This window comes from Ambystoma mexicanum, chromosome 2p (assembly GCF_040938575.1).
Source record: "Ambystoma mexicanum isolate Mex_15411 chromosome 2p, UKY_AmexF1_1, whole genome shotgun sequence".
NCBI classification, from domain to species: Eukaryota; Metazoa; Chordata; class Amphibia; order Caudata; family Ambystomatidae; genus Ambystoma; species Ambystoma mexicanum.
Window position 1 is genome coordinate 759980620 of NC_090923.1, and position 20302 is coordinate 760000921.

General features: G+C 43.9%; 1 protein-coding gene across 2 annotated transcripts in view; it reads right to left on the reverse strand.

The window, feature by feature from the left end:
- Window positions 1-19714, reverse strand: part of CCDC97 (coiled-coil domain containing 97) — a 114303-nt gene extending 94589 nt beyond the window's left edge. The window contains exon 1 of one of the 2 annotated variants that reach the window (XM_069644402.1): window positions 19569-19714. In XM_069644402.1, coding sequence (XP_069500503.1) covers window positions 19569-19575 — 7 coding nt within the window. In that variant the 5' untranslated portion in view covers window positions 19576-19714. The remainder of the gene's footprint in view (window positions 1-19568) is intronic. The other variant, XM_069644401.1, reaches the window with a different exon arrangement.
- Window positions 19715-20302: the final 588 nt, after the last annotated feature.

Sequence of the window (20302 nt, forward strand, 5' to 3'; positions counted from 1 at the left end):
CGCAGGTAAAACGTTCGACTCTGTTAAGTGACCATGGTTGTTGGCGGCCCTGGGAGCATATGGAGTAGGGCCCTGCTATATCAAATGGGCTAAGATGTTATATAGTGAGCCGTTGGCAAGAGTTCGAACAGGTTCAGTGATATCGGAGAGATGGCAGCTTGGCAGGGGCACTAGGCAAGGGTGCCCCTGGTCCCCGATGCTTTACATTTTAGCCTTGGAGCCCTTAGCAATATACCTCAGGCAACAATATGACCCGATAGGTATTGAGGTGGGAGGGGAACGACACCCGATATCCTTGTATGCAGATGACTGGTTACTATATCTAAATACCCGGAGGAAAATCTCCAATATGTTTTGGAGGTGTTGGAGAGGTATGCCAGGCTGTCCGGCATAGCAGTGAATCCCCAGAAATCTAGCATATTCCCGCTTGGTAGCTATGTGGGAATCCCTGTAGAAAGATTGCCGGTGCTACAGATACCGTGGACGGTGAGCTCCTTCCGCTACCTTGGGATATAAATGTGTATCACACGGCAGAGGTAGAACATAAGTGTAATACTGAAATAGCCATTGGGAAAATCGGGAAGTGCATGAGGTTTTGGGAGAGGTTGCCCCTAGCAATGATGGGACGAAGTGCACTGCTCAAAATGGTGGTCCTACCTAGGCTTTTACATTATTTTAACAACATTCCATATATGATACCCAAAAGGTTTTTTGTTAAGCTGCATAATATGTGCAGGGACTACTTATGGCATGGTACCCGCAATAGAGTTGCATTATGGAAGCTGCAGAACTTCTACGAGAAAGGCGGTATTAAACTGCCTAATTTTGAGGCTTACTATGTAGCGGCGCAGTTGCAATATGTGGCAAAGTGGCTCTCTGATGAAGAGACCCCTGAACATAGGTTGTTTGGACGGAACTGTGCTCCCTTTTACTTGCGGGAAATGATCTGGTTGGTTAGCTCAGAAATAAGGGAGCGCAATGGAATGGATGTTGGGGTGGAATATGTGGCGTCGAGCTTGTCGGATGATGGGGGGGACCCTTTTCCATGTGCCCCGCAGTTACCGCTGGTGGCACTGGCAAAGGGAGATAAGCAGCTGAGGGTAATTATTAGGACCCACTGGGACTGGTTACGCTGGGGGACATTTGGCAAGATGGGATTGTTAAAGATTTTGAAGGACTTGACGAAGAAGCGGGATTACACATAGGCCAATATGTTATATATCATGGATTGTGCAAAAGATTCGAAGTAAGTGGCCCGAAACTGTTCTGATGGAGGAACCGGATGCTACTGTTGGGGCAATATATGATATATCGGAGGGAGGGCATGAAGTCTCTAGATTGTATGAGATGCTGATGACTAAGGTTCGGAAGGAATTGATACATTTGAGATTGGAATGAGAAAAGGAGATGGGAGTCCCGATGGAGGATGGGATATGGGAACAGGCTTTGGAATATCATAAGAAGGTGTCAAGAAATGCCAGGTTCAAACAAATACAGCTATATATAACGCACAGGGCATACATGACCCCTCTGAGAATATCAAAGTTCCGAAATGTTGGGCGCCAGGAGTGCCCTAAGTGTGATAAGGAGAACGCGGATATGATACCGGGCACACCAAAAACATGTGTTATTGAATGCTTCTGGGGCGAAGTGGCACAAAAGCTAGCGGGGAAGGGGGTCACGCTTGTAATAGACGCGGCCTGGGCCTGCTTGATAGGAGAGTATCCCAGAGCGCGAAAACTTAAACATGTTGGGAAATTGAAAGATTTGGCATATGTGCTTGCAAAACGAAGGATTGCTATTGGATGGAAGAAGTGCCATAAGCCACGAGTGGAGGTTTGGTGGAAAGACCTACAGAAATGGGCGGAGGCTGAAACAATGGTGTGGCAAGACACCAGTAACATAAGTGGGGATGAAGAAATGGGCTCCTTCATGGCATGGAAATTATTGATAGCTGAAATGTTTGGTGTAGTAGTAGATCCAACAGAATCCGAGGGCAGCGAAACCCCGCCACACAGAACGGATATTGAATGCGAAGAACAAATAGGCTCATAAAGGGGTGTGGGGCTGGGAGAGCAGTATGTAAATTGTTAGATGTGCTTAATTGAATTGGCGGTTGTTTGGTTTTAATAAAACAATAAAACCTTTTTAAATAAAATACCATCCCTGCTCCCCTCACACTGACCACCACCATCAGCCAGTACTCGACCAGAAAGCCCCCCCTCAAAACACCAGACCCCCCCTTGAGCCGCCGCCGCCACCACCACCGAAAGTCGAGGTTCAGCAACTCCCACCTGCCCATCAAAGAGAAAGCCAGATGCCTAGAAAGAACCTTGAAAAATAACCCATGCTCATCCACCAGGACACTCCTCAAAGACTGCCCATCCAAATACAAGATGGCCATCTGTAACGTCAAAGCCACCCCTCACCTCCTAATGTTATGTCATTAGGCATTTGTATATCGCCTTTTTTACCATTTGTATGATCTGAAAGCGCTCTGGGTTGAACGCCCTTGTGGACCATAGTCCAAGTCAGTGGAGATAGTAGGGTAGTAAGTAGTGCTTGGGTGCACTCTGTGTGTGTGCAGCCAGGCCGTATTTTCATGGTGGATAACTGCATTCTGATTCTAGGAGTGGCGTGGAGGGTTTGTGAGGTCAGTAGTATGTGTGCAGCAAGGCAAATTGACATGGGGATAAGATGCATTCTGGCGGTGGCGCTTGTATATGAGATGTGTGCAGCTAGCCAGATTTCTCGTGCGGGATAGCTGCGTTGTTAAGATTGCTGGGTGTTCATGTTGGTGTATATTTATATGTGCAGCTAAGCCACATTAATCAAGGGGTATAGCTGCATTCTATCGTTTGTTGGTGCAGAGGAGAGAGTCAGCATATTGGTGTGTGTGTTTGAGTATCTGTGCAGGCAGGGGAGGTCCCAGGTTCCTGCTTACCTTCCAGTGCCTGCCGAGGTAACTATTTCTCCCTACATAGGTACAGTGCTTTAATTCTTCTAGAAACATTCTCGGTCTAATGTGAAGTTCTGTTTGCCAAGCCTGGCTGCATCTTTCCAGCTTCACAGTGTTCACAGTGCTGAAACGAATTGAGGATTTCCAAACCTTTACTGGTCTATGGTCATCCCTGTGTCTAATTGAGTCTGCAATTGCTTACCATTTAGCACCTTATCGAAGAGCCATTTCCATCCAATTCTGTTCTATCGGAACTTGCAAATATATTCTGGAAACGAGGAGTGGTAGTAAGTGGGCCCGAGGGTCCAGCGTCACACCAGGCCTTGTTGTTGGTGCTGTGCCTGTGTGATATTACGTGCACCGGGATGTTGAGTGTGCTAGGTCTAGTGTGTGGTTTGAGTATTGGTAACAGGCGACAGCACATCGTTGCCACTTACGGCAGGTTGTCTTGCGAGATTCATCACCCGACTTAAGAGCGTGGTACCTTGACGGTGAGCCAGAGCCAATCCATTTCTCATTCTAGACCATTAGTGCTAATGGGATTTTCAGACTCCGAGGAACTTGTTTACAGTGACTGGTTGGGTATACCCATACTAGTTTATGGTTTGGGTTGTGGGTTATAGTGCATCATAGTGCCCTGCGAGAGCTGAGGGTGCAAGAGCTCTCACCCGATTGGAGAGCGTACTACGCACCAGGTAGATACAAAGGGCAGGCCCAGTGATAGCTTCAGAACATAAGTGCTACTAGGCCCGGGTGTGGAGTTCGGGTCATTAAATTCCAGTCAAATAAAAAAGGTACGCATCACCCGAACAGAGCGTGCAGTGCATACTTGGTGGGGACCAGATCAAGCCCAGTTCTGTGCATTAAATCCCAGACAAATAAAGATAGACCTCACCTGTCTGGTGCCTAGTGCATATCTGGTGGTAGTAAGGATCAAGCTCATTCACAGCGTAAGAACGTAAGTGCTACTAGGCCCCAGGTATAGATTCCTGGGCATCAATTTCAGACCGGTTTAGGGTAGGTACAATCCATGCGTTGGAGCAAGAGTGCAACTAGGCATTAATTGCCAAACATGTAAGGCTAACAGGTTCATAGCTATATGTACTTAAATGGTTATACTTGTTTACCAGCAACGAAGTTCCCTGTCCCGGTCAGTCTTATCAGCTTCATTGTACCCCCAATTGCACACAAACATTTTAACATCTTCAACTCACCATTCACCCCAGCATGCCCCCATACACCTCAGTATGCAACTCCTCATGGACTACTTTGTCTAAATAAACATCAATCAAGCCTTCCCATTGGCAAACCCACTTCCACCCCACACTCCTAAACCTGCAAACATCTGGGACACATTCCACCCCATTAACAGAGACAGTCACTGCCAAAAGCGAAATCAACTCACTTCCAGGACAACGTATGCCCGGCCTGCATCAAACCTCCTTTTGTTAACAATTTCTAATCTGGCCAGAGTCCATCTTCTGCAGGCAAACTATGGCAATTTTCTGTATCGGTGGATCCCTAGCCTAAACCAACTCTGCAGCATACACCCCATGTCCTCATTAGGCTTGTGCATCTCTACAAGTATCATCTCTCTCCTAAGCAGATTCATATCAGCCGTTGAGGAATTATAGAACTGGACCCCAGTCCCTGGTTCCTCAGTACATTTCTCTGGTTAAGAAATTCCTTACATCCTCAGGTTTCCATGGGGCATGGATTTTTTAGATAGTATTTACACAGCATTCTGATATAAATAGGCCTGCAGAGAGTGTGCAGGAAGCTGTAGAGTCTGCTTTTGTGCAGGGGTTGTTGCCCAGGGTGCAAGCCCTGCTTAAAGCATTTGTGTGGGTGGGCAAACAAAGGGCCTCTCTGAACAGATTGAAGTAGTGAATCATTGTGTTTCTTGTCAGGAGTAGAAGGAGACAAGAGTGTAAATTGATGTTTCAATAACAAAATTGCCAGCAGCAAGGGCAGCGGGTGTGGAGCGTTTGCCAATGTAGGGGGTGGGGGCCAGTAACTGCAAGACAAAACAGACCTAGGGGGAAGGGTCTGTGGCAGTGGTGCCCCCGAACCACAGGCTAATGCAAGTGGCCATGTGATAAGTAATGCACTGTATAATTATTGTAAGAAGGATGGCCATTGGAAGTTTGAGGGTCTGATTCAGTCTCAACTCCAATCGAAAAGAGGCTCAGTTGCTCCCTTCTACACCTCCTCTTCCCAAGCATGAATGTCAAACCCTTCTATGTACAGAACAAACAGCAAAGCCAAGAAGGAACTAGGGGTGTAACGGTATACCCAATAACCGTCACATTGTTTATACCGGTATACCATTTTAGGGCCTTCAGCTATTAAGTGAGCTTTTCAATCTGATTTGGAAAAGCTGCAGTAAGCAAGTGCTGCGCATTACGGATCTTGCACTGTGGGACGTGGCGTTTGGCAGACAAGAACATAGGGAAAGTGAGGTCACATTAGTAAATGCAGCTTTGATGCTGTGACCGGTCTTTCTCTTTGATCAATAGAGCCGGGTTAAAGATCAGCCGATTTGTAGTTTCACACAAATTTGAAAGATGGGGAACTACAGATCCCAGAATTCAAAGGGGGAAATGAACTGGATGCCCTTCTGATGCATGTCCACAAAAACATTAGCTCTGTAGACTGTATGAACACTGGGCCCATCAGTGCTTTATGCTAGTATATAAACTGCCCCCCCACCTCCCAACTGTCCTCCGTGTAGATTTACACATTGGCACTAGAGTTGTTGCTTCGCTTGATCCTTAACCTGCCTTCTGCATAGGGCACTGGACTCAAGCAGGCAGGACAGATTCTACATTCGGTTTGAAGTATCCAGAGCAAAGGGGGTGAGATATTTCTCAGGTCTATCCTCGATTTGTGACACCACCCATGAAAGCATTCCTCCCTCTCAACTCACATGACAAGGGTCCTAATGCGCTCAGACCTGGGGAAAATGGTAATGATGGGGCTGTGGTGATGTGATGGTCTAATCCATATTTTTGCCGATAGGTATTTTAACTTTGTCATTTTCAAAAAGTGTTTGTGCCACTATCTTTAAGAAGGTAAATAAACATGTATTGCAAGAATCAAGAAAGAAATCAACAGCCTCCATTGAAAGCTGTCCTGTTAGGATTACATGGTCGGTGGTGACTCCAACATCAGACCTTTATAATACACCAGGCAGATGGTAAACAAGCTATAGTGATTTGATCAATATGCAACTTTTCGGTGAGTGTGTTGGCTATGACATTTTGACAAAAGAAACAACAATATGGGCTTTCAGACCTCACATGAGTTACTTTTCTCACTTTAATGGGATAAAGTGTTATCAAAACAAACTTTTATTACTGATCGCAGTGAGGGGTCATGATGCCCAGGCCATGTGGTTCCAAAATCATGCAGGTCGAGGCCGATTTTGAAAGCGATTACCAAATGTGCTTTTGAACACTTCCACTAGTTACTCTTTCATTCAAGGCGATCAACAAGTGAGCACCATGAAAGACAAAATCTGCAGCCGCCTTATATTCCTGGAGGATCAACTAAAAATGTGCAGAGACAAGTTTCTAAACGCTGACAATTTATGCACTTTAAGAAAATATTTGTTAAGATTAGTTAACTCCACCTGCTATATGCCGATAACCATGATATACCGTCATTTGCCAAGAAGGTTATCATACTACCATAAAACCAATACTGTGACACCCCTGGGAGGAACTGATGTTGCAAACAACTTCCAACCTAGTGAGACAAAACAAATATCACGATTCTCTGAGACTTCAATATTTGGTTCGAGGAGCAGCAATCGAATGTTTGAGCTCCTACATGACCAACGTTTACCTCAAACAAACTGTTAATGGAGTGGCACACTCCGGGCCAAACAGGCAACACAATCTTTTGTTAAGATGGCCTGATAACTCCCGACCATTCAGGTACTAACCATTCAGGTATTATGGAGCAATCATCTAAATGGTTTATTTTTCTACCGTCACGCCAATGTGGAAACTCAAAAAAAAAACCTACTACCAGGGAAAGGTGGAAAACTATAAACCTGGAGGAGGAACTCAGGAATCTTGCAGAAGAGACAAAACCCACCCCACATCTACAAAACCATTATATTAAAAAAAGACGAACCAGAACTCTTCCTAATGGAAGGAATTTTATCAACAATAGAAAACTGGATAACCAAAACACTAGACACTGACCCGACTAAAGCACATCACCCACTTAGAAGAGAAAAAATAAAACAGCAAGATTTTTCAGGGTTTGTAGGAGGTGTGAACATAGAAATTGAATACTTCAAAAAAACATGGAGGAAACACTACAACCGATGAGAAATTCATAAAGCAAAGAAACAATATTCTCAACAAATCAATAATTCATGTCATCAGGGAAAACTTTACAAAATCATTAATAAGATGAGAAATCCCACTTCCTGCAGCAAAGTACCTTCCAGCAACCCAAAAGCTATGCGATTGTGTCAACCATTTCAGAAGCAAAGTACTAAACATAAAGCAAGCCATTAATGCTGTAATTGGAAGGAGAGTTCAAACCACAGGAAATGGCATTCAACCTACAATACAAACGATGAAAGGCTTCAAACCAATATCAGAACCAGATCCAAAAAAATAAACTGTTCAAACAAAGCCGGCACCCCGATTGACCCCAACCCCCAAGAACATCTAAAAAGAGATCCTTAAAAAGTAAAAATGGCAGCTTTTTACTTTAGAAAATTATTGAACTGCTAACTCGAAACAGAGACTGCCTACATCAAACGATTTCTAAAAAAAACACAGCTGGAGACAGAGAAGACCCCTCCAACTTTCGCCCTATTTCAAACATCCCATACCCAACCAAATTCCAGAGAGCTACATCTACTGCCTCGGAGCATGTAGCATCTACTAACTTATTAGATCACTCGCAAGTCCGTTTTAGACCTCCAAACCAGCACTAGATTCCATTTGGGATGACAAAACTTCAGCAGATGACAGCACCTCAGCATTCATTCTACCCGACAGCTCAGCAGCCTTTGACACTAAAACACAGTGCATTCATTACAAAGCTTGAAGAATCTGGAAATCCCAACAACAACTATACAATGGGTGAGACAGGGTCCTGACAGAACTGATATCACCTGGTTCTCCACTTTCAGTTCAAACCAAGGACCTGTTGCATGTGGAAGTCCCCAGGGGTCAAGGCTCTTGCCACTCCTCTTCAACATCTATATAACCCCTTTGATGAAGATCAGAAAATGTTTTGGATTCAACCATTACAACTGCACAGAACACACATACATCAAGTATAAAATGTCAAATGACTAAAACAAAAACGACCTCGAGTATATAAGCAAACAAAACAAATGATGACCACCTACCTAAAATTAAACCCAGACCAAAACGGAAATGATAGCTCCCCTCACACAACACCCAAAACGCCTATACCATGGCCTTTCGAAATAACTACCCTAAACCACAAAGTTATCAGGAACCTAGGCATATTAATGGACAACAAACTCACGCTGGAACCCCAGGTCAGAGTGCTTCCATCATCTCCGCTCTGATGGTTTTGCCCTACCTCTCCTTTGCACACAAGAGGGCTGGCCGTCATCTCATTGATCCTTTCAAGAATCGATTACGCAAACAGAATTTACCTAGGTTTGCCGGACTACCTCACAAAAAGACTTCCAACAGATCCAGAACATAGTAGCTAGACTACTACTCAGGCTCAACAGGAGGGAACCCGACACTGGCTCCCTAGGGCCCTCTCCATCACCCATAGAGCATTTGAAGGTTAAGAAGTAGAATTCCTCCAAAACAAAATCTCACTCTACCAATCAACCATGGGCCTAGGATTTTACAAAGGCAGAGGCTTTGCCTTTACGACTATGATACGATACGAGTATCACCCTCATACACAAGTGTTTCAGAGCGAGACGAGGTAAGGGAGGGGAGCAAGGGAGGACAAAACAACCATCTTACTAGGCCCACTGACACTGAATGCGCAAGAGAGGGAAGGGGGAAAGTGCAAAGTGCTGAGCAAGGGATAAAAAACAACTAGTAGTGCAGCCAGCAAGGTGGCAAGTGCGAGGTGTAAGGTGCAGACAAGGTCGTCTAAGTGTAGGTAAGGGGACTGTAGGGTTACAGGTACAGATCCAAGTGCAAGGGTTGCTAGGAGGTAGTGCAGGTGTGTGTCTGGGTGGGCAAGGACCTGGGCCTGAAATCAGAGGGTAGCCAGGTGCACAGAGCCAAAGCAGACAGTTCTGCAGGGGAAGAGGAAGAGTGAAGACAGAAGCAAAGAGGAAGGTCTTGAGGTGCTTCCGCAACTGGAGATGGTTCTCCTCAAGTTTCAGAGGGACAGGGAGGCTGTTCCAGACAGAGGCATCAGCCGAGGAAAGAGATCTACCCCAAACTCGATGCTTGGAGAAGCGACTGACCCTGAGGGAGTTGGAGGAGCGAAGAGTTTGAGTGGGAAAGTATTAACGGAGGGAGAATTGAAGGTATTCTGGACCCAGGCCACATGGTGGGAAAACACTGGAACACGCCACAAAGTGAAACATGCAATCTACAGGATAACCCCAAATTCATCAAAAGATGAAGAACCTGGCTCTTCAATGCTTAATAGACAGAAAGTATAACCTGCATCCGTCGTATCAACATTTCTCAATAGTTTGACTAACACGGTCACAACCTAAGGGAACGGCATGCCGGCTCCCAACCATCTACAACACAAAGCACAGAACTCAGGAAAGTATAATAACTAGAAGACAGTACATCACAGCACCGACAAAACCCTGAGAATACATTATGTGCCTCCTTGAATAACCAATCCTCAACAAAGGACATCTTTGCACTAAAGCCAAACACTGCTCACAATAATGCAACTGACTGCAAAACCAATCATTTGAAAGCACTACAGTAACCCCAAGAATATTCGCACCTTTTGACTAACGCTCAATTTCTCTCCCCTGTGCCACACTCAAACAAGCCACTTGCACACGTCTTCAAACATCACAAACGTGCACCTCTAACTGCGACGGACATACTCAGCCCCTGGCCAACACATGCACACACTAAACACGAGATCGCCCCTCTGGCCACAAAGTCCCTGATTCCTCCTACATTTGACACCTAGAAAACTTAGACAGACGCAGAGCTCAGGGTACTTCCGATATGCAAGCTAAAAACACTGCAATCTTGGATTTCCCCGTCGTTCAAACTAACCAAACCCACCCACTATTTTCTGGAGTGCTTGCAAATAGCAGCAGTTCATGTTACAAATCCAAATAATATGACATTCTAGTCAATTGCATTTATTAAGCAATGTTAAGACTAGTGCATCCCCCAAGAAACCCAGGACTCTGAAAGCTGGCACACCCAAACATTCTACACAAGACTGAACCACATACTTGCCAACCCTATGGATTTAGGCGGTAGCCTACTGCTGTGTATGCAGTCCTATCACCTACAGATTTGGATGGCACGTCCTACTGCTTTTTAGAGTGGCCGACGTATCGGAGACTTTCAAGCTGCTTGAAGCGAGGCCCAGGGCACAGAGCTACAACGTTAATCAGTTTGTGTGTGTGATGGGCAGTGGACGAGTTTAGTAATTAGAAGTTTCATTGATGAGCTCAGTCCTTCCACTGACCAAACAGCTGTTAGGGCACCACTGAACCCAATCAGCAGAGCGTGACACCATTCCGTGACCGAGCAAGAGGAGGTATCGGTCTCAGCCTCGGTTTCGTGCAGTGCCGCACTGCTCAGGCTGCTGCTACAGGGCACTGGCAAACGTTACCTTTCGTCTCTGTGAGAGGTTTTCGCTGTGAATGTACCTAGGTAATTTGGTCTTAACTTACATTAAGAATACATTTTACTGATTTGAACATATTTCCATTGTGTGCAGTTTAGAAAACACCATTGGTGCATTTTCTCGCAATAAACCCACGCGTCTAGTTGATAAAGTCAAACATATTTGAACAACTGCGTTGGAAAAAATGAAAAGATAGAAATATTAATAAGTAACTTTTTATTCCAAGAGTGAACTGTACTATGATGAAATATCAATAGATAACTCAGTATAGGCGACAGGTTTTATGGCCCAATAGGGCTCGATCTGGAAATGGAATAAAGGATCAGGGGCTCTAAGGTCTAGGACAGCCAGCCTTAAGCCACCTGGAGTCGCACTTAGTACAATTCACATGTTTTCAGAGATCCTGGTCCGTGCCTATAAGGTGGATTTTTTAAAAAGTGAAATTCACATACGTTTGTCTTTCCAATTTTCTACTTAAGGATTGCATTTTAAGTTTGTGCCAGAGACTCAATGATCAATCCCCGTCATCCCCAGTCTCTTTGCTTCTTTTAAGCTGCCATGTAGGATCTGTTTTATTGCAGGTTGTAGCAAAAAGAAATGTAAAATAAAAAGAATACCGCAATTATTCTGTGAAGTCACAACTCACTGAGATGTGTCCATGAGCATTTTAAAAGGCCTCAATTTGCATTTACTCCTAAGAAAATACCTTCTTGACATAAACATTGGATTTAAATCTAGAATGCAGACTGGCATTAACTGTTTGCTTGGTTGACATGGAAACGACCATTTTTGCAAGATTGAACATTTTATTCACTCCCTTCATTACAGGATGATTGCCAGTGTGAACAATAACAAACACTTCTGCGGATGTCTCATGTGAGGGGTGAAACAATCAGCCAGTTCTGTTTTTAAGCTGGCATCATATTGGAGTCTGATGCATATAGGCATGTTATGTAGACATCTTCAAAAACAGAGGAATGCAAACAATATGCTATAAAGATAATCGGGTTTACTGTAAAGGTCCTAAGAGCTCCATTAATGGATACTTTAGAGAAATAAGAGTGACTTAAATTATGCTAGGTGCTAAAAGGGGGGAGTGGTGTGTCTGCATTACTACCTTAATTGGACTTCATTATTTTTAAAGGTTAATGAAAATGCCCCCTTTGCACTTTTTGTGTTGCCCGGTGTAGGTTACGCCCATAGTTTGTTGTGCACGGATGATGAGAGAGCAGGCCAGGAAGGCCTGGCATAAAGATTAGTTTCCAATTAAAGGAACCACAGAAAGGAAACATGCATGCCTTACCATAAGAGCAAACTTGTTGTGGGATGTTTTAACCCACTAGTCCATGCCCTGCAACATTACTGTGCACTGCTTGCATCAGAAACCTCAGAATGGCCGCTGGAAAGCATTATGCGTGCTACAATCACCCAGAAGTGGGCAGGAAAACCCGAAAAATAGGCCGCCAATCCACTTTTGCCTATGTCAGTGGTAAATCAGAGGACCACTGCCAAAATCTATCCTTTGGATGCCCACAGAGGAAAATGAAACTATTTGAAAAAGCAGTCCTGCATTGCAAGAGAACAGAGCTGTTTAAAAATCTGTTTTTCCTTGACTGTGGAAAGTGCAAAAATCATGGTTCCCAAACATCACAAGAGAGCCAACCTCCTTGTTGGGTGTGAAACATCACTATATATAAAGAATTCACCTAAGCACAATGTAAGCAGAAACATATGTGATCAGAAGAAAATCCACATTTAAAGATGCTTGCTTGGAAGAATATGTCAAAAATTGGCACAGTACCGCTACTCGCCTATGTCAGAAGCTGGCAATTACTTAACCTGTCAATTTAAACTGGTACATTGAAATCAAAGTATGAAAAGGAAAGACTTGCTATCAGAAGCAATAGAGGTGGATACAATTCAAAACTATATTTTAAAAAGGCTGGAATTAAGAGATTGGTGGATATATTTGTTAAAAATGTATTTTTATTTTAGGACAAGACGATTTTAAACATTGTGTTAAAAGTTAAAGCCAGCTACACTGAGCTTCAAAGACATTTCACACCTTCTCGCAAACAAAGGAATCTTTCCCCTGCTCTCTGCTAAGGAACCGGCAGGGAGGTGTGAAAGGAAAAGGGAGGAGCACTTTGGCCTTTGGCTCTGCTAGGAGACAAAAGACTCCCTTTGACTCATAGGAAATGCTAATTCGGGTGTAGGCTGAAACCAGATGCCTAAGTCAGAGAGGCCTGGGACTGCCCTCTAGCCCAGCCAAGACCTTGGGGACGGACACAAGCAGTTTTGTTTATTCAGAAAGCACAGACATTTTCTGAAATTATCTTTTTCAAAAATTGTGCCGAGCTGGTAAAAATATGGAATTTAGAGGTTATTAAAATGAAAATGTTGCTCACAAGTAGAAACTACTCTGGAATTTGTGCGATATTCAGAGACAGAACTATCAAAATGTGGACTTTGTAGCAGTTGTAAATGTTAAAAAATATTAAACTTTACAGGAATATGCCCAGATGGTATGTGCATGTATGTGAAAAAACTGGTACAGAACTGACACTGAGTAACCGACCAAAAGCATGAAAAACTGTAATTTGTGAACCGAAGCTCTCCAGAAGATAGGACTTTGACAGATGCATGCCTTATTTAATTTGGGATGCAAATGTGTAATATTAGTAAGTTGGGGATATTGTGAATATGTTTTTTGTGAAAAATAAGATATACTGTACAGAAACAAAGGGGGGGTTTATCCCTGGACCATAAACATGACACATCATGACACACTGTTTCCTTCTCAAATCAGGAGAGAGGGAATACTGGGTCCAATCGGTTTCCTATAGGGTGGGCTTAGTATAATCAGCCTCCCCACCCCTTTGGGAAATACATAAATAGGGACTGTTAAGGGCACAGAAGGACACACACATTGACCCATCAACTGATCTACTGGCGAAGCACTCTGAAGGAGAATCCAGATCCAGAACTATCCAGACTCCAGAACCCTGAAGCAGAAGGCCCAATCCAAAAATATGAACCCTTCTCAGCTGGCCTTTAAAATCTTGCAACATGATTTAACCCCAAACTTCAGAGGGACACCACAAATCCAACAGCCTGGCCGTACTGTTTTGGTGCTTCTGGCCAAAAACACTTGCTAGAACCCAGAGATCCAAACCAGTAGAGCAGAGCTGTAACCCAGAACCAACCCGTCAGATCCAGAACCAGAGGCCGCACAGAGACCAGAGTGCCTTGCTGAGAGCAGAACCAAGCGCCTGAGACCTGTCCGGTGGCAAGCGAATTCCAGTTCAAACCTTTGACCAGATCTTGACGCACCCATTCCAAACTCATAGTTGCGAGTATGTAGCATAGAACTGTCCATAGCCAATCTTAGTTTTAAGTAATCCTATCCAACATATCCAGAACTGCATTGTAGAATCTCGTTTGTCTATCCTGACTCCTTCTCTCATCCATATAATGCTGTGATAATTGTAGTGATAATCATCTTTGCGCTAATATATATTTGCTGGAGAAGGGCAAGCGTCTCGGCAGATAGAAACCATGCGGGGGCGCCCCTGGATCGGTGGCTGTGCGGTCGTGTAGCTTATCGCTCCATAGACTCCGTAGTGTTAAGAAATCTTTGTTCCTAATCTTCAAAAGCACATTTTTCATTTTGAAATCTTGACTCTTTTCTGAGAAAAATCGACCTTTACTAAAACCTCTAACTTTTGAACCGTACATGCTAGGAACAAAATGTAAATGTCAAATTGAAGCTAACATCCTCAGCTTTCAAACAAAATCACATTTCTCGCGCGCTAAAAAGTTTGCCGCGAATCTGCATTTGGCTCAATTTCATCCCATATAAAATTGCTATTTCTTGCATTCAACCTCTGAATTCAGTTTCCTATCTGCCAGTCATTCACACATCATTGCTAGTGTCTACCTGAACCTATCCAAAGCAGCTCCCACTAGTTTTGAATCCCATTTAGCAAATTAAAATCAATTTTTAGCATTTTTCCCATTCATTTAAAACCACATTCCAAAGCATTTGACCGGTTTAAAATCATTCCTGTTCTCCAGGCTTGCTGGGGGGAATTGGGAGTGAAACTGCATTGTTGATTGTATATTCCTGAAACCTGTGTGCCCTCAGTCCATCTCTTCATCTTGCATAATAGGGGGGGATTGAGTAGTAACAGGCGGAAAGAGTGATTACATTGTCTTTGATTGAATTCATAGCAAGTTTAATTTCTGTGCTGCATTAATTTCATATCATTGCATTTCATTGAACCCACATAAAGTTATTCTCTGCTACATTATTATTCTCACCCATACTCCTATTGATTAAAGAGATTGAGATATCACCCATTGCTGATCAGTGTATAAGTATTAATAAGTGGGATAGCTAGATGTTGCTCATATTCATAAAAGTGTGATATATATATATATATATATATATATATATATATGGTTCAATTCATCAAATAAATCTTTTAACTTTGCAAAACAACCTACTTCTTGGTTCATTGAGACCGGGGGGATTCGAAGAGAGGGGCGTTATATAAGGGTACACCGTTCAGAAATAAAAGAACTTTTGACATAAAAATATATAAATAAGGGTTCCAGCTGGGCATCTCACGCTAGGCATTCACTTAGTTGGAGTGCTGGGTTGATACCACTTACATTGTTTATAAGAAACAAAAAAGGAATCTGGGATAACAAGTGGGGGTATTTGTATTTTCAAGCAAATGGGTGGTGAAAAGGACATTACCGGCTTATTGGTTTTGGATTGTGGAGTAAAATAAATGTTAGAAACAAGGAAAGGTGGTGCTTTCAAAAAATGAAAATATGCATTGGGACTAAAGACTGGGAGTGCCGCCGATGACTTGAAGACACAGTAGCAAATGCTCCTCAAGCTGAGGCTTTCCCCAGTGCACAGAAACCTGGTCTGACTGTTGCCTCATATTTAAAGATAGAGAGCATAAAGCTGCTATTATGCTAATTTTGCTAACATCAGTTATATAATGATACATATTTTGTCAGGTTGCTTAATTATGTGATTTATTTACTAAATAACGAAATCTGTAAAAAGCATTTTTTTAGCCCTTTGTACCGCGTACCGTCACCAACGGAGTTGGTCCCCAGGCGCACTGGCGGATCTGCAAATGAGAAGGTGGGATGGGTTAGTAGGTGAAGCGGGAGTAGGATAGTGAGAGGAGTGGTGTTCTGTTGGCAGCTTCAACTCGGTATACACCGGGTGCTGAGCTCCAGTGCGAGTATTGGATCGATGTCAGTCCTCGTGTGCTGTTGTTGTTGCTTATGTGTTGTTGCGGTGTTGTGAATGCGTCCGGGTTGTTGTGTGAGAGATGGATGTGTGAGATAAGTCTGCAGAGATGCTGAGTTTTGTTAGTCGGTTTGTATGAAGGTTAACAGAAGTTCAGAGATCTGTCAGAGTGTGGCACTCTTCAATCCTCCCAATTTCATCGGGTTGGGCAAAAGGGCTGCGCCTGGCAGGGTTTGGTTTATGTGGGGCGCTCCCTGTGCTGTTCGAACACGCTTTGTAAGTGTTATGATTGCTCCTCGCCATTCTATTCTAACCAGCTCTGTCGGTGTTCGAATGCTGATGGATTGATTAATCTGGGTTGAGTGTTTATTCTCCTCCTTGGCTGCTGGGGCTGGTGTAACGGACTCCTCTCAAACTTTCTATCTAAATGCGTCTGCCGGTTTGGATATGGTCTGTCCGTGGTGAGTGGGTGAGACATTTAGGGCTTTCGTCTGGGTCTGAGTATGTGATCAGTCTCTGGAGATCTCCTTTTGTGGCTATTTCCCATGATATCATCATTTGGTCCGTCGTGTGGTCGGATCTTTGGGTTCAGTGTTTGTCCATTTGAGAGTGGTCGAGGTTGGTGTTATTTTCGTTGTAGTTTTAATTGGGTGGCCATTCTAGTGCGTTGCTGTTGTTGTTACGCTGTGAAGAGCCATGATTTGAGGAGTTTCCTGAATGCTAGGTGGTTTGTTGTGTTCTGTATATTCTTAGGTAGGTCATTCCAGGTTTTTGGTGCCTGGTGAGAGAAAGAGGATCCTCCGAGTTTTCTTCAGTTATAGGGTTTTGGTTCCAGACGGATGTCAGTGCTTGATCACAGTGTTCTTGACGGTTGATGTAGGCGTAATTTATCGCTAAGGAGTTCTGCGTCTTGTTTGTGTATTGCTCTGTGCGTGATGCACATGGATTTGAACTTTATTCACTGTTTTAGTTGTAGCCAGTGTAGTATTTTTAGCACGGGTGTGATGTGTTCTCTTCTGGGTACCTTGAGGAGGAGTCTGGCTCCTGCATTTTGTATGCGTTGTAGTTTTTTTAGAAGTCGTTCGCGCATGCCCAGGTATAGGCTATTGGCGTAGTCTACTCTATACATGATCAGAGCGATGATGCTAAGTGTTTTTTTGGCGAACGACAGGAACGGTAGGATCCTTTTTGCTGCTCGCAGGAGGAAGAAACATTTCTTGAGTAGAGCGTTTACTTGTGGCTGTAGGGTGAGGTTGTTATCCATCAGGACCCCTAGGGTTTTCTACAGTTGATAATGGCTCTGGTGTGGTGCCGAGCTCTCTTGGCCAGCGGATGTAGCTGATGTCTCCTCCCTTCTTTGAAACTATCATTATCTCTGTTTTGCCTGGGTTGATTTTGAGGTGGTTGAGGTTCATCCAGTTGAATATCTCTCGAGGGCAGTTCTTTAGTGTAGTGTTTTCTTCTCGGGTGTCTTGTATATTGAAGATTATTTGAGTATCGTCGGCGTAGTTGTAGCATGTGAGGCCGTGTTTTTTTATGAGTTTGATTAATAGGTACATGTAGATGTTGAATAGAAGCGGCGAGAAGGATGATCCTTGTGGTACTATGCACGTGGAGTCTCTAGGTTTGGATTTAAAAGGTTTCATCCATACGGTTTCGGTTCTGTTTATTGGGAAGGATTTGATCCATAGTAGGGCGGTGTCTGCTATCCCTAGTCCTTCTGAAAAATGAACACATATCAGTGCCAACTAAAGCTGGCTAGATATGTAGTCAAGTGCATAAATTGCAGTTTGGGATCACAATTTAACAAAAGTGTGAGATGCCAGGGAATCATTTAATCTCACTATGTCTAATCTTGGAGTCCCTAGGAGTGATTCAATTCACAATGTACACCATTACAAACAATCACACATGGTTTACTACACTGCGATGTAGACGTTGAGGATAGGAACTAGGGAAGGGGCAGTGGGGTCTGATGGCAGGCTGACTGAAAATGGGGCACCAGTTGATTTAGCATTAGCCAGAACATGTGCTTGCATCTGTGAATACAGCCTGTGTTCATGTCAACTTTATTGGCTGGATCAGGGTCCCTGGGAACTTTTAACACATGGGGCCAGATTATAGAAACTGTGTACCAGTTCAAGTGCAAAGTCCCACGGTATTAGCACTAGGGCAAAGTTTGACCTAGTTCTAAAATCACTTGGACATATTAGGAAACCACTGCACCATGAAAAGTGCTATTTGGCATGTTATAAGCACCAGGACAAACCTTGCCTTAGTGCAAAAATGTTTCTTTTCTGCACTCTAGCAATGTTTGCCCTGGTGTTTATACCATGCCAAACTGCACTTACCATGGTGCAATGTTTTTTTTTTTTAAATGTCCTAGTGGTTTTGGAAATAGGGCAAACTTTGCCCGAGTGATGATACTGTGCAATTTTGCACTTGCACCGCTGCCGGTTTCTGTCATCTGTCCCCTTGATGTCTCCTGGTACTTATTCATTTGGCGTTTTCAGATCACTGTCTGAGCCCCATCAATACATGTATGAAGTTGGCACATATTAACTTTGGTGTCTGTGGCTCTGCATAAATAAATACTACTCAGCTGCTCTCAGCGCAGTGGAAAATTAGCACTGTGCCTGGGATCTCCGTGAGCTCTTTTTCTGTGCAGGTTTCATCAGGTTATTACTTTGTTGACCTCTGCAGGTCTCACTTGCTTCCAATTCATGCTACCTCATTTTGCTGAGTGTACCATGAAATATTGTGATTACAGGCTAACCAGGGTGCTCACAGGTCACTAACTTGTTTGCTGATGTGATTTCCCTACTAGATCAGAGAACTTGGGTTAGACTATGCTAGGCAGGCCTTTCCTATGATCTGTTCACCGCCCTGTTTCGTAATGCGGTAATTACTATTTTTGAAACTTGAAGAATCCTACATCTTTTTTGGTTACAGAATGTTGACAAGTATGGATCCGCAATCGAAAAGGTTTACACTCAGGAACCGCAAAAGTCCACTCGAAATCAGGAGTCAATAAAACGATGGATGGCCTGCCTTTATTTTAGAACGGTGTTACTATCCTTTTGGAATATCTCGTTTTGGCACCAAGCTTTTCCAACAAAGCAGAGACCAATAACAACAGTGCAGGCAAAACTCTTAAAACCCAATTATTGGAAAACGCGCGTGTGAGCCTTGCTTTACTGAAACACATTTCACATTGGAGTCAGGGGCAGGAACATGGGGAGGGAGGGGGATTCTGCTTTCGTTCTCGCTTAATGTACGGGAAGCCGGTGTAACGATTCTCCTATTCCCTCACGCCAAAGCCTAATGTAAACTTCCGGTCCGCATTCATCGGGCGCTCTGGTACGTATTTGCTTTTGCATCTCTTCTCTAAAACGAGGGTTTTGATGTCACGAGCCATCGTTTTGATAAGGGGCGGGGGGGGGCGGACACTGACATAACCATGCCACTCTAACATGTCTTTGACGCGCCCACCCACCTCCCACTATTCTTTCTTACCCTCCATTATCCTCTGGGGGCCGCCACCACCGGGTGAGCAGAACCCCTGCAAAGTAAAGCCTCGACTGAAAGCAGCACTTCCGGCATGAATCGCTCTCCATATCCCCGAGCGATAGGTCTGCGCACAAGCGAACAGCCAAAACACAAATGTTCCGGTCTAGAAATAGAAGACAGGCTATATTGTTAACCAAAACCTCCGGCCATGTTGGAACTGGAAGGATGTACAATGAATAAGGTACATGCACAACTAATGAGAACTGGAGTCAGTGCACCACAAGTTGACGACTTTGAATCGTTAGATTGCCTGGTCAATGAATATGTGAAACGAATGTATCTTAATTACACACTTGCTATCCTTGGAAGACAGTGCTTAGCTGCTTTTGGTAGGTCATGATTGAAATTGGACTGACTTCGCATTTCCAGCAGCCATAATAGAGTGGCATGGCCACTGTGGCGTATACTATTGGGAATTGAGCTGGCTTTCTTTCCGGTTATCTTCATTATTCCTAGTCTGTGACACATTATTTACGTTTGATGTCCCAAACAGCCTCCATGGTAGCTCCCAACCTTTGTTTCCCCAGGGCGTGTGAAAAAGACTCGGTTTTGGCAGGTGACAGCACATTGAAGAGTGTTGTCAGGGCCGTAACGCCTGATGTAGGTAACACCGGACCCCCTACAGAGGACTCAAGAGACACATGTTGCTCGTTGGTGCTCTGCTCATGCACTGCCGTGCC